The sequence below is a fragment of the Pterocles gutturalis genome, unplaced genomic scaffold (genome assembly GCF_000699245.1).
Source record: "Pterocles gutturalis isolate BGI_N339 unplaced genomic scaffold, ASM69924v1 scaffold23273, whole genome shotgun sequence".
Lineage (NCBI taxonomy): Eukaryota > Metazoa > Chordata > Aves > Pterocliformes > Pteroclidae > Pterocles > Pterocles gutturalis.
Window position 1 is genome coordinate 8,572 of NW_010118766.1, and position 17,136 is coordinate 25,707.

The 17,136-nt window shown below is 43.4% G+C and overlaps 1 protein-coding gene across 1 annotated transcript; it reads right to left on the reverse strand.

The window, feature by feature from the left end:
- Window positions 1–4,458: 4,458 nt before the first annotated feature.
- On the reverse strand, window positions 4,459–16,646 carry MDM4 (MDM4, p53 regulator). The gene is given in 12 exon segments (XM_010076357.1): window positions 4,459–5,013; window positions 5,199–5,279; window positions 5,888–6,022; window positions 6,410–6,442; window positions 6,444–6,461; window positions 6,560–6,720; window positions 8,092–8,188; window positions 8,960–9,021; window positions 11,893–11,942; window positions 12,407–12,540; window positions 13,810–13,884; window positions 16,572–16,646. Coding segments are annotated over 12 exon segments (1,476 nt in total).
- Window positions 16,647–17,136: the final 490 nt, after the last annotated feature.

Sequence of the window (17,136 nt, forward strand, 5' to 3'; positions counted from 1 at the left end):
ATCTTTGCCAGAGGTACAACATGTTCCTGCCTTCTTCACGCATCTTCTCAGGCCGATTCTCAGAGGTGGTTGTGTCTTCTAGGAGTTGGAGACTCTGAAGATAATTGCTGAGCTCAGTGGCTGCATCTTCTTGAAGCACCCACTCGGCGTGGCAGGCGTGGGGTGTCCACACAGACATGCGGGCAGCAAGCGCACACTACCAGGGTAAAAGCGTGCAGAAAAATGGGACTGCGATCACAACAGCTGCCTGGATTAACCATAAAAAGGTGCAGAGAGCAAGCTGATGGGATGTGTAACCCAGCTTCTGGCAGCTGACTATTCTGCTGGCCCAACACTCCCATGTAGTCACTTCAGGGTCTCACTTGTTTCCAAAGGAGCAAGGAAAATTCCAGCCATTGTGGACAGATAACTGAAGAAGGATTTCCAGAGATGAAAAGCTGCTGTCCAAAGGTCATCTGTGCTTCCAGAGCTGTTCCAAACGCACAGTTTACCACCCCCATATCATTTGTGGGTCTCATTCTTGCTCCTGGTAGAACAGCCTGGCAGTATCTCCTTTTCAAGGATCCTGCCACTGCTTGCAAACATCCAGGTGGCCAAAGAACACCCACAGGACTCGAGGAATTCTTTCCTCAGCTTATGGACAAGGACACAATGGAGACCAGGGTCCTGGCTCTTTCTTCAATCACTTAAACATGGCATCTTCCCAAATGGCCAGCCTTCACTGAAGGCCTCTAGTTGAGAGCATTTTGTTTTTTCTTCCAGGACTGGAAGATAACAGGCAGAGTGTGAGCAGGCAAAAGCAAACTACCCTGATGGGTTTTGAGATGCTCAGTTTCCGCTCCATTTCCACTTCCATTTGTCCAACAGCCACTTTTCCTCTGCAAGGACAGCTTCTCAGTAGCAGATACAACCTATGTTGGACACAGAAGGATGCAGCAGACCCTGGCAAGCTGCATTATAGTTTCCATCGCAGCCACACACCATAATAAATATGTAACACAGGCAGAAAGTTCATAGCTGTCTGTGGAAACACCCACTGTTCAGAAGAAATAAGCACTCTGGCGTCCTGCTCCGAAGAATCTTTGTAATTCATGTAGCGGCTTTGTTTAGGCTAAATTGGCTCGATAATACACCTCAGCAAGGAGGGATGCTGAGAAGAGAGCTGAAGAAATGGCTGATGTGCTGTATCAGTAAACAAGAGTCATTGCGAGTAACTGAGAAAAGAGGCACTTAAACTGGAAAGATTTTCAGGAGTAAATGCAAAGCGTGTACCTCTGGCTGCCATACAGAGTTCACACACATGTATGGTTTCACGCTGCAGAGCGCTACAATGCGCTGAACGGCACTGTACAGTTGTGAGCATCGTGGTTCCCATGCTGTATTTAAACACCCACCAAAGTAAAAAATCTGCTGGTTCTGGGGATAACTGGTGCCAAAACTTCTGGCTGAAAAGCTGAGGGATCTAGTAAATGAAACCTGACCTACAGCTACACTTGTGCTAGTGACATTTCAACGGGTTCCTGAGGAACAGCAACCAATGTCACAAAGAAAAAAAAGCAGTGAAACAGAGAAACTTTTCTATTCTGGGCATCGAAAGACAGCTGCGCTCAACACCTCTCCAAACAGACGTGCAGCAGTGACGGCAAAAGATTACCAAGGACCTCTTCTCTCGTATTGCACTTCACAATAAAACCACTGTAAGAGAGAATTGTCATCGCTATGAGACACCGCTGATGGATGCAGAGAACCCGAGTTCACACCCATCTCAGGTAAATGCTCAGCTCCTCCAAAAAAGGGGGTTCCTGAATTAGGGCTCCCTGTTAACTGCTGCGTCTGTAGAAAAGGAGAGTAACAGCCTGGCCAGTATCTCATCTGCGCCGCAACGTAAGTATTGTAGCCGAGTGCTTTGAGCTACTTCTTCAACCCACACCTCAAGTCTGCACTCCCTAAAAAGTGTTAGAAGAGCAGTTCTTGGTAAATCGCTGCTTATTTAGACTTAGACTTAAGTTAAAGCAATAAAACACTCTTATCCCCCTTCTCCCGCACTAAACCCACCCCCCTCCAAGCCCCAGCCACAACCTGGGCAGTTACAGCCACACACAAGGTGCTTGCACTGCAGTAGCTTATTCTGCTATAGGAAGGAAAATCAACTGTAACATTGCGATATCTTATGTCCACTAACTATCAGTTAAAAAGAATTAAGAACTTGACAAATGCATGTTGTAAACATCATGGTTATACTGAACAAGAAGTCACAGAGATCGTTACGCTGAAAGTGATCCCACAGATTTGCTTTTTATCACGAACTGCCACACTGATAACAGTTTTCATGGAATAATGGAAGCTGCCTACAGATCTCAGTAGGATTTTGGTAGGGATATTCAACCCCATTACTGGAACTTAAAACTCTCCTGACTTTTTTTTTTTTTTTGGTCAACACAAATTACATGTTTTTCAGTGTGGCCAGATCTGAACAATTCAGTAAAACTGCTTTTAGCAAAACATTCAGTTTTTATAAGCAATCAGGGCAAGGGGGAATTCACAGTATTCAGAAGTGCCACAAAGTGCCACAACGCACCCTGCTCAGCCCAAGACCCTTACAAGGAAAGAAACTACCTGCCAAGGGAAGAAACTACCCGACAGGGACTCCCTTCTGTGATTCCAGGCGGTAACGCTGCGGATCTTAGCATGATTAAAGTGCATCACCAGCAATTTAACAGCCCTTTCGTTAAGGGAGCTCAGCTTTTCCATGTGGATTGCCTCCCATGGACTTACAGATAGTGCACTAAAACACCAGACAATGCGTTATCCTCCGATTTTTAAAATATAACTGTAAATAACAGCCAACGATAATAATCTAAATTATAGCCAACATAGAAATAATCACAATACTATGCAAAATATAAAGTGGACCTGATTTTTGGCAGTGATTGCATATAGCACCTACTCTGGTATCATTGCAGGGAAACAAGAACTTTGACATCGCGGTTTGCTGGGACCTTCTGCTGGGCAGGTTCTGGGGCGTCCCACCGCACACCTGACCTGTGAGGGCTGGACCAGCACACGGAGTGTGGATAACAAGGGGAACAGCCTAGTAAGAGCACTACCTTTTTTTTTTTTTTTTTTTTTCTCCCTGTCTTCAGCTGTACTTCCTAGATCAGAGAGGGAATTCTAGAGGTTTATCCTACACCACTGTACTGAATTCAAATGCCTGCATACCTGAAAAGTGAAGTCACTATTGCTGCTGCTGCATGATGCAGACCCTCCAAAGCCCTGGAGAACAGGAAGGCTGAGGAAGATCTGAGAACACTCTAGGATATGGTCTCAGAAAAGGGTTAGACATTTTTAAACTGCAAGTTCTATCTGAGTTTTAACAGCCAGTAGAGCAACCATGCGTAGCTCTGAAGGACAACATAAATGCTGCAAACAGATTTGAAGTGTTAAATCACAGGGAAAGAAAATCAGCAGAGAAAATTAAAGAAACGAACACCAAGCACAGCCCATGGACCAACCAGCTGCAATCAGTGCTTTAAAGGAATTATTTCTTTCCTTCAAAGGCTCATATCCTGTCTTTAAAGCCACACTGCACTCTAAAGCGAAACTGGCCTGATGAGACGAGGCAGGTAGAAGTTGCAATGGTGCTGTAAGCACAGAGTTATGAGAACATCCCAAAAATACACACAGAGCTGTTGTAATTTAATCCAGCTGGCACACCGGATTCTGAGTGAATGTTGGACATCAAAGCTACGCAAGATGACATAAAGCTGTATGTAAATGAAAAAAAAAAAAGAAATTAAAAGGTCCAATAACAAAAAAACCACCCTATTCTTTTGCCATCTGGTATGTAACCTGAGATAGCTACAAATGAAAAGTTTGGGAGGACTGATTTCAAGACTGGGAGCAAGAGGACCTTCACTTTATCTAACAAATCTACATTAAACAAAAAAGAAATTCATAAACCAGGTTATTTACTTCTCACTGCCCTCAGGAGAACTGATCCTTGGGGAAATGGCTTATCTGAATTGCAAACAGTTTAGTCTACCCTTCCCACCCCCCCCTTAGAAGGCATTGCCCAGGGTTTCACTTACTGGAGAACACCACTCCGACAGCCAAAGCTGCAACTCTTTCCAAAACCTGCTTTCTGCAAGGACCAGTTGCCAGAACAGAGAATCCTAGTGACACTACAGAGCTGAAATTAGAAGAATTTAGACAATTTCAAAGCTAAAGCATTGATACCAATGTGCTGGTCACTCCCTGTTCCCTACGGGCTTTAATTTAAATGGACATCGAAAAGTGGATGCTGCTTCATTGAATGCAGAGAATTCCTCAGTGTTCTTGGTCAGATTTGAATCCTAATTCTCTTTGGTATTCACTGGACAAGCTCTGAAGTTAAGGTTTGTGAGAGCGCAAGAAAATCTGTGTGCCATTTTTTGGTGGTGAAGGCCTGAACTGGCACAGCTACCCCATAAAGATCCTGATCACCATCTCAATGTCTTTCCTGCACACTGGGCAAGGTGATCTCTTCTTCTTCAGCATCTTTGCACACTTGAAACAGGCCACAAGGTGAGCTGTCCTTCCATGGACAATATTCCCATCCCGTGGTCTGTGATGGCATAAGAAGCAAGGACTCAGTAATTTTTTTATACTCTCTAAAGACTGTATTTCTTCTTCCTTTTTACGCTCAGTGAAATGCAGCAGAGACTCCTTGCTTTCACATTCTCGTGCCAAATCCAAAGACTCAATAGAGCTGCAGGGATCTACGTGTGATTTGTTTTCTAGCACGTACAGGTCTTTGGGTTGGCCAACTGGAGCAGAAATAGTCCTCCGGCAGTCTGGGACATCTATCCCTTCATCATCATTTTTGTTTTGCATAGCATCGATGTTGGACAGAGAAAGAGAATGAGCCAGTTTGGGACAATCTGAGTACCAGTCTTTCCGTAAGGCCCAGCAGCGGTAACAGTACCGTTTGCCTGGAGAGTTAAATTTCTTGCATTTGGTGCATTGCCAGCAGTCCTGAGGAATGATTGAAGCAGACAAAAACAGCAGCAAGTTAGTGTATTCCTGTGTATGACTCAAAAGCAGCAAAGAGGCTTCAACAAAAAAGGACATCGATTACCGAGTATAAGTTTGTGAATGTGTGATTGCTATTTTGCTCCTCGGCACCTCGGAAAGCCTGAAGAGAATTTGGCTACCCCTACCTCAGAAGCAGCTTCTGTATCTGTGTCATCACTTAAGCATTGAGAATTCTCAACGTCATGCACACATGCATCCTCGGTCACCTGGAAAGAAGGGAAATGTTGTTAGAGGGGCACAATAATCTGTATTTATGATGTGCCTGCCACTGAACCCCAAAACTAAAATGACTATATAATTGCCATGATAATTAAGCAATTTCTATAAGTGAATGAAGAGCCATTTTATGTATGGTATCTAGCTATATTGTCAACAACTATCACTAGGTAATACTCTTTTGGTCAATTCAAAACTTCTCTTTGATGTACTCAAGAATCATACAAATACAAACACATGCACCTGAGCAATCCTACAGATTTCCATGGAAGAAATAATGAACTCAATCCTTTTAATACACATTTAATTAATTACTTTTGTGACCAATCTTACACCACCTCAGCTAGCAGGCTTACGCTGAATGCTAACACAACATAAATGGAGATTTTCCTCTTCAAGTCTTTTCATTTATTAATCTTGAAGATATTGTCTAGCAATGAAGTTGCTGCTGGAGTTTTAATTAATTTTAAATGAAGCCTGTGCCTTGAAAATACATGCCAAAAGGCAGATGAAAAGCAAAAGATTTTGCACTTCCGTGAGATCAATTAAGCAAAGCCAACCTGTGGAACACACGCACTGTGGCTGTTTGGACAGGTACCTTTTTGTCACCTTCCTTCACTTCCTCGCAGTCAACCAATTCCACCTTGACTGCAGCGCTGCTCTGATCCGACGGGCACTCATTGAGGAACCACAAGTCATCAGTAGTATCCGAAACAATGGCAGTGTCTATGTCCTGTTGGAGAAGAAACACACGAGACCACTTGATGCTCAGGTCAGCAGCAGCAGGAGGACCAGCACCGCAGCCATCACCACAGCAAACGCCTCTCCCCTCTTCCTCACTAAGAGCCTTCTCAGTCACCCCAGAAGAGAAAGGAGCAGCTCACTGCTCTCCCAGACACCCCTTTTGGCGAGCAGCACAGTGCTCATTCCCCTTGCTAGCCGGCCATACAGCAGCTGGCCACCACGCTACAGCCATCTGCACCACCTAACAGCTTTCAACCCAGAAGAGGGGCAACTCCTGAAATACAACCAATGCTCTGGAGTGCAGAAGGATCTCCAATGGCTGCACACAACCTTCGGAGAGCGCCTAATTTATGTAAGAACACTAAAGGTAACCAACCACCTGATGTGAAAGGCTGGGACAGGAACACACAAGGGAGAGGCTGAAAATCCTGGAATGGGAAGGGGAAAGAAAGAACATTTTATTTATTTGGAACCCAAAAGAGGAGAGGAAAAGAATACAGTGCACCTATTTAAAATGTCTACACACCTGGTTAGTCTGAATATCTGTTGATCCATTACTTCTGGACTTGTAATTGCTTCTGAGGTTGCCTAAAAACCACCATGGAAGACCAGCTACATCCCATTCCTCAAACACTAGGTCCAGTTTAGGCTTCTTGCTTTTAGAGAGGTTTTCTATTAAGTCTTTGTCTGTAAGAGCCAAGTAGAATCTAAGTCATGCCACACCTACATTATTGAAGAGACTAGCAGAGAAAAATTTGGCCCCATCCGATTTCAGACATCTTTCTTCCTCCGTACAGCCAGTTACTGCAAGAGCTTTGGGGTTTGTACGAGCGTACTGAAATGTTACATCTGCCGCACACCTGTACTCGCATATCTACCCAAGTGAACCTGACAAAATAGTCACTGCACAGCCATCAGAGCTCAGAGAAGCATCCCAGTGTTCCCAGTGTCTCTATAACGGTACAGGTTCTCTTTAGCTTTACCTTAATTTTAAGACTCAACACAGAAACACAAACACTTCTTTCACAGCTCTACCCAAGTCAACACTGAGATTTCTTGAGTGACTTAAGATGCAGAAAGAACTGCTCTGAATTTGGTTCATTCTAGTGATGGGAGCTCCTGAATTCCAAAACCAGGCTCAAAATAGGAAGCAGGAAGGTAAGAATCCATCCTCTGTATCCCCATGGTCCAGCCTCCTTTTTAGCCTATGCAATTCAGTCTATGATCCTAAACTCAGCAGTCTGAATTTCAAGATAACCTTGAATCTCTCTCTCTTCAGTGCCAAGAGTTTCAAAGGCACAGACAAGGACTGTTTCTACTGCCTTTGTACATGCAGCCAGGAAAATATCTTCTGCTGTCATTTGATCTGGAAATACCCACGCTTGCAAAGAAGATTTGGTTTTACAAATTAGGTTCCTTGATATGAGAACGATGTGAGAATAGAAAGTAGAAAAACAGGAAAATTGCATCCATAACATCAGAAATCCATATGAGTGAACCAGCAAGAAATCCCCAGACATTAAAACAAAGGAATTGTCTAAATATGAAGAAGCTGTATTACACTTAAGCTGGACAGAAAAAAAATGCCATTGTTATTCAGTTCCCTGATTGGTTTGCAGGTAATGACCGCAGATGGCTCAGGCTGTGTTCTATGTAATCAGAGGTGAGAGTCCCTGGGGAAGATAAATAGATACAAGTATAATTTCACCATTTAAAATACCCTTCAGCAAGGTCTGTAAGATTTTTCATGGCATTGTTTAGTGACAGATGTGCTTTTGGGGCTTAACCTGCCATTTTATTCAACATGTTTGTTTATTTATGAGACCAAGTATCCAAGCTAGAAAACACATCTATCATAAAATGCCTTTGCGAACATGTACAGTTCTCTCGATCTTTAGCATAAAACGATGATTTTTAAAGATTATATTCCACAACAGGTTTTTATTAGTCTCCCAACACCCTCCCCCAGCATTTTGCTGATGCAGAGCTCCACATGTCACACTGAAGAAGAAGAAAAGCTCGTACATGTTGTGTTACTACAGAAAAGCTGGCACTCACCTTCATAATTCTCACATTTTTGTTCTGAGGTAGACAAAGCAGAAGCATTGCTGTCACCCTCCATGATGCCAGTGTCAGAACCTTCTTGATGGCTAAACTGCATGAAGGAAGGAAAAAACAGATGTTAGTCCATCAGAGCTTATAGAGACAAGGGGATGTAGCACTTCCATTCCGAGTCACCAGCTGCAGTACAAGAACAAGAAGTTATGAAAAGAAATAAAAGTTTTTGAACAAAAACTACACACTATTAACCCTTTAAGAAGGCTAATGCATCTGTAATCAGCACAAACAATATACTTACAACCTAGGAAAAATCTTAAGGTTGGCAAAAGTCCAAAAGTTGCCATCTTTAATGCAGCAGTACTGTGATCTTTGTGACTTTCTGGCCCCCAGTGTGAACAGACACCTCCCGGATCAGACCACCTTCATCCCAAAACACACCTGGAAACAAGTTTGAATGTGCAAAGATTTTTCCTAGGTTTCAGATTCTGACTGGAAGCTTCTGAAAACAATCCTACTAAACACAAAACTTGTCCACACATTTTAGAAAGCTTAATTATTTGGCAATTCCTACTCAGAGAGGAGATGGGAGAGAAGGGGGGGGGTAAAGACATGAAAATACAGAGCACGCTGGAGGAACTGAGGACTAGAAGTGCTACACCCCAGAAAAACGCGCTCAGAGACTGGTACTCTGTTATGAGGAGAACAGAGAAGGGTCACTCTGTCCCTGCTCTGTGGACTCCAAGAACTTTTCAGGAAGGTGAGGACCTGGCAGCCAAGCAGCACAAAGTTCTGGCAGTCCACCATGCACAGGTACAGAGAAGGGGCACTCTGTACAACAAAAGAAACCACCAGGCAGTGGGTTTACCTTCAGCTGGTCTTGGCTTGGCTTATCGACGCTCTGTTCCTTTGCGAGATTCTGTGCAGCATCTAGATGGCAGGTAAAACAAAAGAAAAAACCTTCCCTGGTAATAACCATTCTCACAACACAGAGGGTCTTCAACAAGCAACCAACGAGCCAGGCTTGGCAGACTTCTAAAGTAACCCTTTAAGAGAAACAGAGCCCTTTCCTCCTTACAAAGCTGGCCATCTCCTAGAGGCATTACTCCAGTATTCCCTAGGCTTTGCGAGGTACGTATGGAGGCATTAGCCTATGGAATACAGAGTCAGTGCCTTCTTGGAGATAAAGCTTGATGAAACCTCACAGCACGTAAGAACTTTCCTCCCAATGTGAAAAACTATTCTTTTTTCCTACAGGCTGTCCTGCCATGGCAAGTTTTAGGTCCTTTACACAGGAGATCTGCACGGAGGCAGAAACCCAGAGCAACAGCAGAGGGTGAGGACACTCACTTGAAGGCTGGATCAGGTCCATGCTGAAGAAGGTGAAGAGAGAAGGTAAGATTTTTATAAACACCCAAGAACACCACCTCTTTCAGCTTAGGCTGAGACAGGAAAAACACCTTTCTTAAAGGGTGTGGGCATGAAGAACAATCACTAGAATAAAGAAGGGAAAATTCCATACACAGCAAGCTCTTTCCTGGGTGACTGTTTACACATCTATAACACAATTTAATCTACATGATTATGCTGGCCCCAAGAGTTAATTAAAAGGCCAACCTAAATAGCAAGAACAATGAAGTTTGAGATCTTTCTACGTAATAGGAGAGTTGCACTTAGGAGGTCTACCCTTTAAACAGAATGACTTGCTGGAGAACAAAAGATGCTAGGCTGGCTCCTGCTTGCTCCCCTTTCAATTTAGTAGAAAAATCCCCCGCTGAATGCCAGGGAGATGTGAACAGTCTGATTCATACCATGAACCACAGCACTAATATGATGATACTGAAAAAAGCTGTTGTAGGCAGAAAAGTGGACCACAAAGTGGTCCATAAAATGGACCAAAACACAGGACCACAAAATGATATGGCTCTATCTCATATTCTTTGCCCTCCCCGCACTAGTTCAGCTTTCTTTCTTCCCTTTTCTTACTCTGCAGCTTCTGCAGTCACTGATTAATACCTGAAGGAAAACAGAAGCCAAATGGCTCATCCATAACGGCTTTGGCTCTGCAGGGGCATTGGAAGAGGTAAAGACTCATCCTTCTAACACCTTATAAACAATGCAAACTAGCCTTAAACACTGTGTGAAAAGACACCACACTTATTGGAAGGCTTCCTTTTTCCAAACATATACTAGGAACTGAACACAGAATGTCCTTGAAGTGAGGAATTCCTAAATACACCTCACGTGAGTCAGAGTGAAAGCTCGCCAAGTAAGGACACCACCTAATAAAAAGCACTATGTTAAGAGCTTAGTCTTTACTACCAAGATGTACTGCAGTCACTTTTCTTTCTACAAGTGTACTTTAAAGAAGCGGCTGAGATGATCTGCACAATGATGTGCTGATAAGCACTGATTTGGCTAATGAATACAGGCAGCTATTACAAAACCTGAAACATGAAGACCTCTTTAAGCCCTATTGCACTTCTAGTTATTCCTATGTTGCGATGAAGGAAAAACAATGCCTAGAGTCATCCTTACTATGTATTCATTAAAGGTCTGGTCTGCCAAGCTTGTTTCGTTTTATAGTCACGCACACACACGCAGACACTGTGGTATAACTCAGTGACCGTCTCCCTAAAGGAACAGTATTTCCTTTGGCAGGTTTTAAAGAAGTTACACCAGCCATGCACACCCAGTCACACGCGCACAGGCACACACCAGGCAGAAGGGGACAGGGCAGCAGAGGAGAGTGTTCGCTGGGATCCTCTGCTCTCCACATACACTGCCTACAGGGAAGAGGCCAGGGCATCACCAGCGAGGGAAACAGCACTCACACAGTTATTCTGTAGGTAACGTGTGTAGGCGAGAGTCCGCTTAGGAAGAATCTTCTATATAAATAGAAAAAGGAGGGGGACCTCAGAGGCACCAACACATGGCTCAGAGCAGAGGACTAAGCAGTTGAGGGCTCTGGTGTCTCAAACAGTTTTGAAATTTGCACAAGCTTTTATGTATGTGTGCAAATATAGACTAAGCTCTTATGAAGAACTAAGTCCATACCGTCTGCTTAGACACCCCAGGAAGCACGGCACAAGCCTCCACAAGTCTCCCGGTGCAGCTCCCTCATGATTTGCACTTGCAGTTTTATCAAAAGGTTTTTTTCAAATGAAGATTACCAGCTGTACAATGGAAACTGGCTGCAAGGAGGCCATCAGCTGAGATTAATTTAAGAATAAATTTTAATTTATGACTGAAGGACTTTTGATGTAGATAGATTTGATTTCTCTTATGAGCCAGGAAAGTAGCAATGACCTTTAAAGATTCAAGCATTTGATTAAAGTCCAGACCTCTTTGTCTTGCAGAACTAGGCTGGGTTTCCAGCACTCTTACATTCACTCTCAAGATTATGAAAGTATAAAACAAGGTGAGACTGAATAGTCGCAGCATGCTATGAAACTGAGAAAAGACTTGAGAAATCAATAATGATTTGAATGGAATACTTCAGCCATGTTGATTTTTACATCCACAGTATTTAGCTCTGCCACTGTGCTTCCAGACAGTGTGTCTGCTGCTCCGAGGTTTGGCCATTGGTGACAGGCAGTTACTTGCACAGCTAACTGATTTCAAATCACAGTTACTGATGATGGACACACAGAAAAGACATATACTCAAAAGAGATTGTCTTATCAAAACCTTCATTAGCAGTTTGTTCCAACTTCAGAAACATTTCTCTGGATATCATTACTTACCCAAGTTACATCAACACTATATTGAATACACTTGCCCACACTGTGACAAACCTACCTGCCATGGCAGCAGAAGTCAGGTTCCGTTTCAACATGTCATAGACTGGGCTGTGGGAAAGAAGGCGACAGTTGAGTATACTCACAAAACCAAACATCATTACCCTTTTAAACCAGGGACAGAAATTCTCTTTTATTATTCAGAGACACTGGAAACTGCAGTGGGGATTTTTTGCCACTCCCAAATGCTTGCTACAGGGAAGTCTAGCTCAGAACTTAACTGAAGGATGCAGACTTTCACTCAAGTGTGAGATCAAGGGCCTGAGAAGATGCAGAAATGAAAGGGAGAAAAGATGTCACCTCAAGCAGCTCACTGCCTGGACCATTCAGAACTGGCTCTTCAGAACCAAGGAGCTACACTCAAACTTGTCAAATGCATTACCAACAAGCCACTGAGCAGGGCACTTGGTATTCACAGAGGTTTATGCGACAGTGAACAGAAACAGTGACACCAAGAGTCTCCTGTCTCAGCAACCTCTATAATATAACATACATTAAAGGTCACTTTTTCCTACCTGGGATCTTTTACAGAGAAGCTCTCCAGTCCCAGCAGCTCTCCCAGCTGATCTCCTCCGCAATAGACCATGTGCTGCTGTCTTTTGTCATACAGCTGCCTCACCATTATATACTGTCCCAGGTAATGCATAACCTGTGGATACATAACATATGATTAGCCATATTTGCAGTTGAAAACAAACCACCAAAGACCCTGGAAACTATACTGCTACAAGGTTTTTCACAATTAACCCTTGGTAAAATGGAAAAGTGAGTTGAAGATGGATAAACAGAAGCCACTGCTACCTCAGACTAAAACAAAACACGACACAGGTGACAACACCTTCCCCAGTGAGAGCTGCAGATGGAGACTGCTGCTGTTCAACTCAGAGGAAAGAAGAGAAGGAAATGAGTGGAGAGGAGGCAGGAGGTATCCCCAGTTAAAAGTATAAGGATGACCACAAATTACAGTGCTGTCCCTCGTGAGAAAATTTGCAAGATGCAAAAATAAGTGTATTCGTATCACAAAGAAAGATGGAGAGGAAACATCCTCCGAGAGCTAGCAGAGACTGCCAGCTACAGTGAGGAATCCAGAGTACAAGAGGAGAAAGCAAAGTGCATTAAGCACAATACAGGCAAGTTCCACCCACCTTACCCACCAAAGTGACCCTCCTGAATGACAATGTCACCAAAAAGTTGCTAACAGTACTCCATTTGCTGCAGAAAAAACTGACTTAACTGAGTTAAAATGTTCATTTAGACAAGTAACCTGCATCTAATACTCAACTCCCCCCATTTAAACCATTCAATTTGTTTTTGCAAAAAATTTTAGAAGCTAAATAAGTTATTTAAATGCATAAGTGTTTAAAGAAAGTCACAAGGCTCTGCAGGAATATCTGACACATTTATAATGAAAAACCACTGCATTTAATTCTTTGCAGACAGGATACTCTTGTAAATCACAGTCAGTGTCATATTTTTAATCTTGTACACATATTGCCTTTTAATCTTAAAATAAATGAATTCACAGGGTCTCTTAGGTTTAGCTGACAAGCCATTTCAAAGGAAAGTTAAAGAAAAATATCAAGTAGAATTCGATTTTTAAGGCTTTCACACACTGAGCAGAGAGCAAGACAATTGAACAGAATGTCCTACATGTTCTCAGGAATGTGGCCACCCCATCTCTCCTTTCCCTAAAGAGGTTTCTGATTTTCCAGGATAAATAATTTTCTTTAATATTTCACACTCCTATTCCAGTTCCTCCAGGGGCTCTCCAGACAAATCACAACAGCCCTACGGGTAAGGTGTCCCTGTTTTGCAGACAGGGCTTCAAAAGTATGGAAGAATTAAAAGCCAGTCCCATCCCTTCCCTCCCAGACAACCAGGGACAGGCACAGCTTCAGTGCCTAGAAACTGAGCCCACCTCCTTCAGCGTGAAGGTTTCACCTTGGGCGCCTGCAGCCTGCAGAATCTTCAGAAGCGGCAGTTTGGGTCGCACCTAAAACACAAAGGAGAGAGTTTTGTTTGAATGACATGGAGCAGTGCCCTGCTGAGAGAAAGCCCATCACCCTGGCATCCATGCCTGCATACCACAGCTAGCAAACCCAAGGTGCCCAAGCCAACCTGTGCAAGGCTCACAGCAAGCACAGAGCTGACAACCTGCAGGAATTGGAGGTCAGGAGGAAACACTGCTTGCCTCAGGCTAAACTGCTGAAGGCTGGTGTGCTTTTTTACAAGTAATCTGCATGGACAGATGCTTAAAAAGAAGTTACAAGGACTGAAAATCAGCACAGTCATTCTTGACTCTAGTGCAAGACAAAAAAGTCCAAGGAATTTGGGCAGCCAGCTCTAAAGGCTTTAATCACTGACATTGTCACATTAACTTTGATGTCATTCATCCTGCTGAGGGAAGATTAGAAACTCAGACCCTTGGTATGGAGTCCTACGCAGGGACAAGCCAAATGTACTGAGTCATACATTTAGGAGCAATGAGCGTGCATTCAGATCACCACTTCAAGAGCAGCATGTCTGAATTTTCTCAGTTAGTTCAGTGGACAAATTGGGTCTGCTCTGTACAGACCTTAGGGAGTGTGCGTTTATTAGGATCCAGGAACAGGCACATAAGAAGAAGACTGCATTAAACACAAGGTGTGGTTAATGAACACCAAGGATCAGAACCTGTATTTTCTGTGGATCTCAGTCATCAACCAAAATCCTTATTATATAAAATATAAAGCACCCTGGGAACGATGCAACTGCTCCACAACCCCTTTAGGTTTCACCCACACACCCAAGCGGCTTTGAGTAGCAGATGAGACAGATGATGCCACATAAAACATCAGCAAGTTTTAAATAGCTACTTCCCCCCTACGCTGCTACTTCATCTATTCCACAACAATTCTAACAATTCCTAGGAGGGTGCCACCACATGATCTGATGCCTTGTGTTCCCTAAAAACATCAGAAAGCCCTCACTACTCTCTGAATGCCACACAATTGTGTACAATATTGGATACTAACACACGTTGTGCACACCAAAGCTCCTCCTCTGTTCTTCTTGTCCATCAAACACCAATACAGCAAAACATTTCAATCTGTCACAGGACACAAAGTCCAGTCCTCAGCACGTGGTGTTCACTGCTGTTTCCTCTACACCTTGACAAGGCATGTAACCTGTGCTGGCCAGGAAAGCCCTTCTCCTATCAATGTTGGGTGGGTTCCACCTGTGTCTCATACCTACCCCTCCTTTCTGCCTATATAAATGCAATTGCAATCCTCCTTCCCTTCTCCCAGAGCAGAGCCTGCTTGCAATCCTGCAACATCTCCCCAAGAGCCAGCCTCAGCTGCAGCAACATTTTCCTGCACAAGGTAAGGAGAGGAGGTTTGGGTTGCTTGTCACAAGTGTAATTTGTCACTCAGCTATCAGACAGTCTCTTGGTGAGGTATTTGTTCCACTGCTTTCTAATGCTGTAAAAAATTCATTTCTGTGAATGTGTCTGGTCTGCCTGTTTTCTCATTATTACATTTGTTAAATGCATTTTCAAGCTCAAACAGAACAGCTCGTGTCCAGCCCCAAGTCTCTTTCTCAAGAACAGCTTTTCGTGAGGAGAAAGCTCAGCACAACTCCAATAAGTGCTTGTATCAGCACATGATTTTTAATAAGATGAAATTATGTGTTTGCATTCATTCATTGCTGTAATGACCACTCTCAAATGGATTTTGAAGTAACTTCTTATGCATCTCTTTCTGATTAAAGAAGCAACCTAGTTAGCTTGATGATTTTAAAATGAGCCCTTAGCTACTACAGTACAGACAAAATGGAAGTGTTTATTCCACACTGAGTGTTAACAATCAATATTTTGCTAGCTACTAATATCAGAGCCTATTTACTTATTTTTCATGCAGAGTGAGCTGTATAAATAAGCACATACATCATTTCTGCACAGAACTTGGCTACATTTCAAAGCTTCTAAATTAAGCCTCAAATGGGAGGATCTCTTAACTTCCCATCAGTTTATTTCCGCTCCTGCCACATCCCCTCGTATTGTGGAGATGCTTTTTACAATGAATTGGCTCTGGGAGGTTGGATGCCTGTCTTAAAGAAACCTTCCTGATTTTTAGACCAGATTTCTCCAGTTATTGTTTGCAAATTTCACTGGCTGTCAACATGGTGCGACAGAGCCAGACCTCTATACTCAAAACCACGCACCTGCCACGCTGACCTTGGCCTGCAGCTACAAATGCTGCTTGTTCCATGGACACACTAGGAACAGTTGATAACAGGAGGACGACATGTTCAATACTTACCTAAGCTGTCCCCAGAGAAGGCACGGGGATACATTACTGACTGGACAAAGTCTGGCATACAAGGTTAAAAAGCTCCAACACAACTGTCGCAGAATCCAGCACTAGGAGGAATGCTGTACGTGGAATTCTTCAAGTATAGGGTTGGCACAAAAATATGTATTACACAGTTTCTTGTATGGCCAGTTTTAGCTGCTTTTTCCTCTCCTCCTCTTTAAAATGTTCATAAATCATTGAACTGATAGTGAAAGCTAGCACAACCCCTCAGGGTAAAAACCCTATTCCATCAGGCTAAATTCTTATTACTGAAATATACTTAGGGAGCTTTGATTTGATGGAAGAAATTACTGCTTTAGTGAAGACAAATGGGAGAGGTAATTACCTGGTTTACTTGTCCGAGTGCGATTCTGCAGGCATTCTCAGCTGCTGGATGCTGGGCAGAGCTCGAAGATGTCATTGTGGCAGTGATGAGCTGTTTATAACCCAGACCTATAAATGAGAAAATTCATGTACCAGTTAAGCTGAGAAACCTGGTCTTGAGTTTAACCACTTCCACTTCTTAGAAGCTTCAGGAAACCAGTGTTTAAAATTAGCCCTGCATGCATATCTTAAACAACTGCTGTACAATGCCCGTGTCACTGAGCCCCTCACCTGCTCTGTCCAAACTGATCTGCTTTGTCCTCCCTGAGCTGCATCCAGCTGCCCAGTGCCTGACAAACAGCCGAGTGAGAACAACTGGGACAGATTTGCTGTGGCACAGCGGATGCTTTGACTCTGCCCATCTCTGAGTGGCACAGCATGGTGAGGGACTTGGGGACCTGCCAGCTCAAGGGAACTGCCAGTCTCCATCATGCCCCTGGCAAACTCTAAACACTGTGAAATCCTCCAGTCAGAGGGGGGGAAAAGGAAGCTGAGTCACATCAACCACAATAGAAATCTTCACAAGA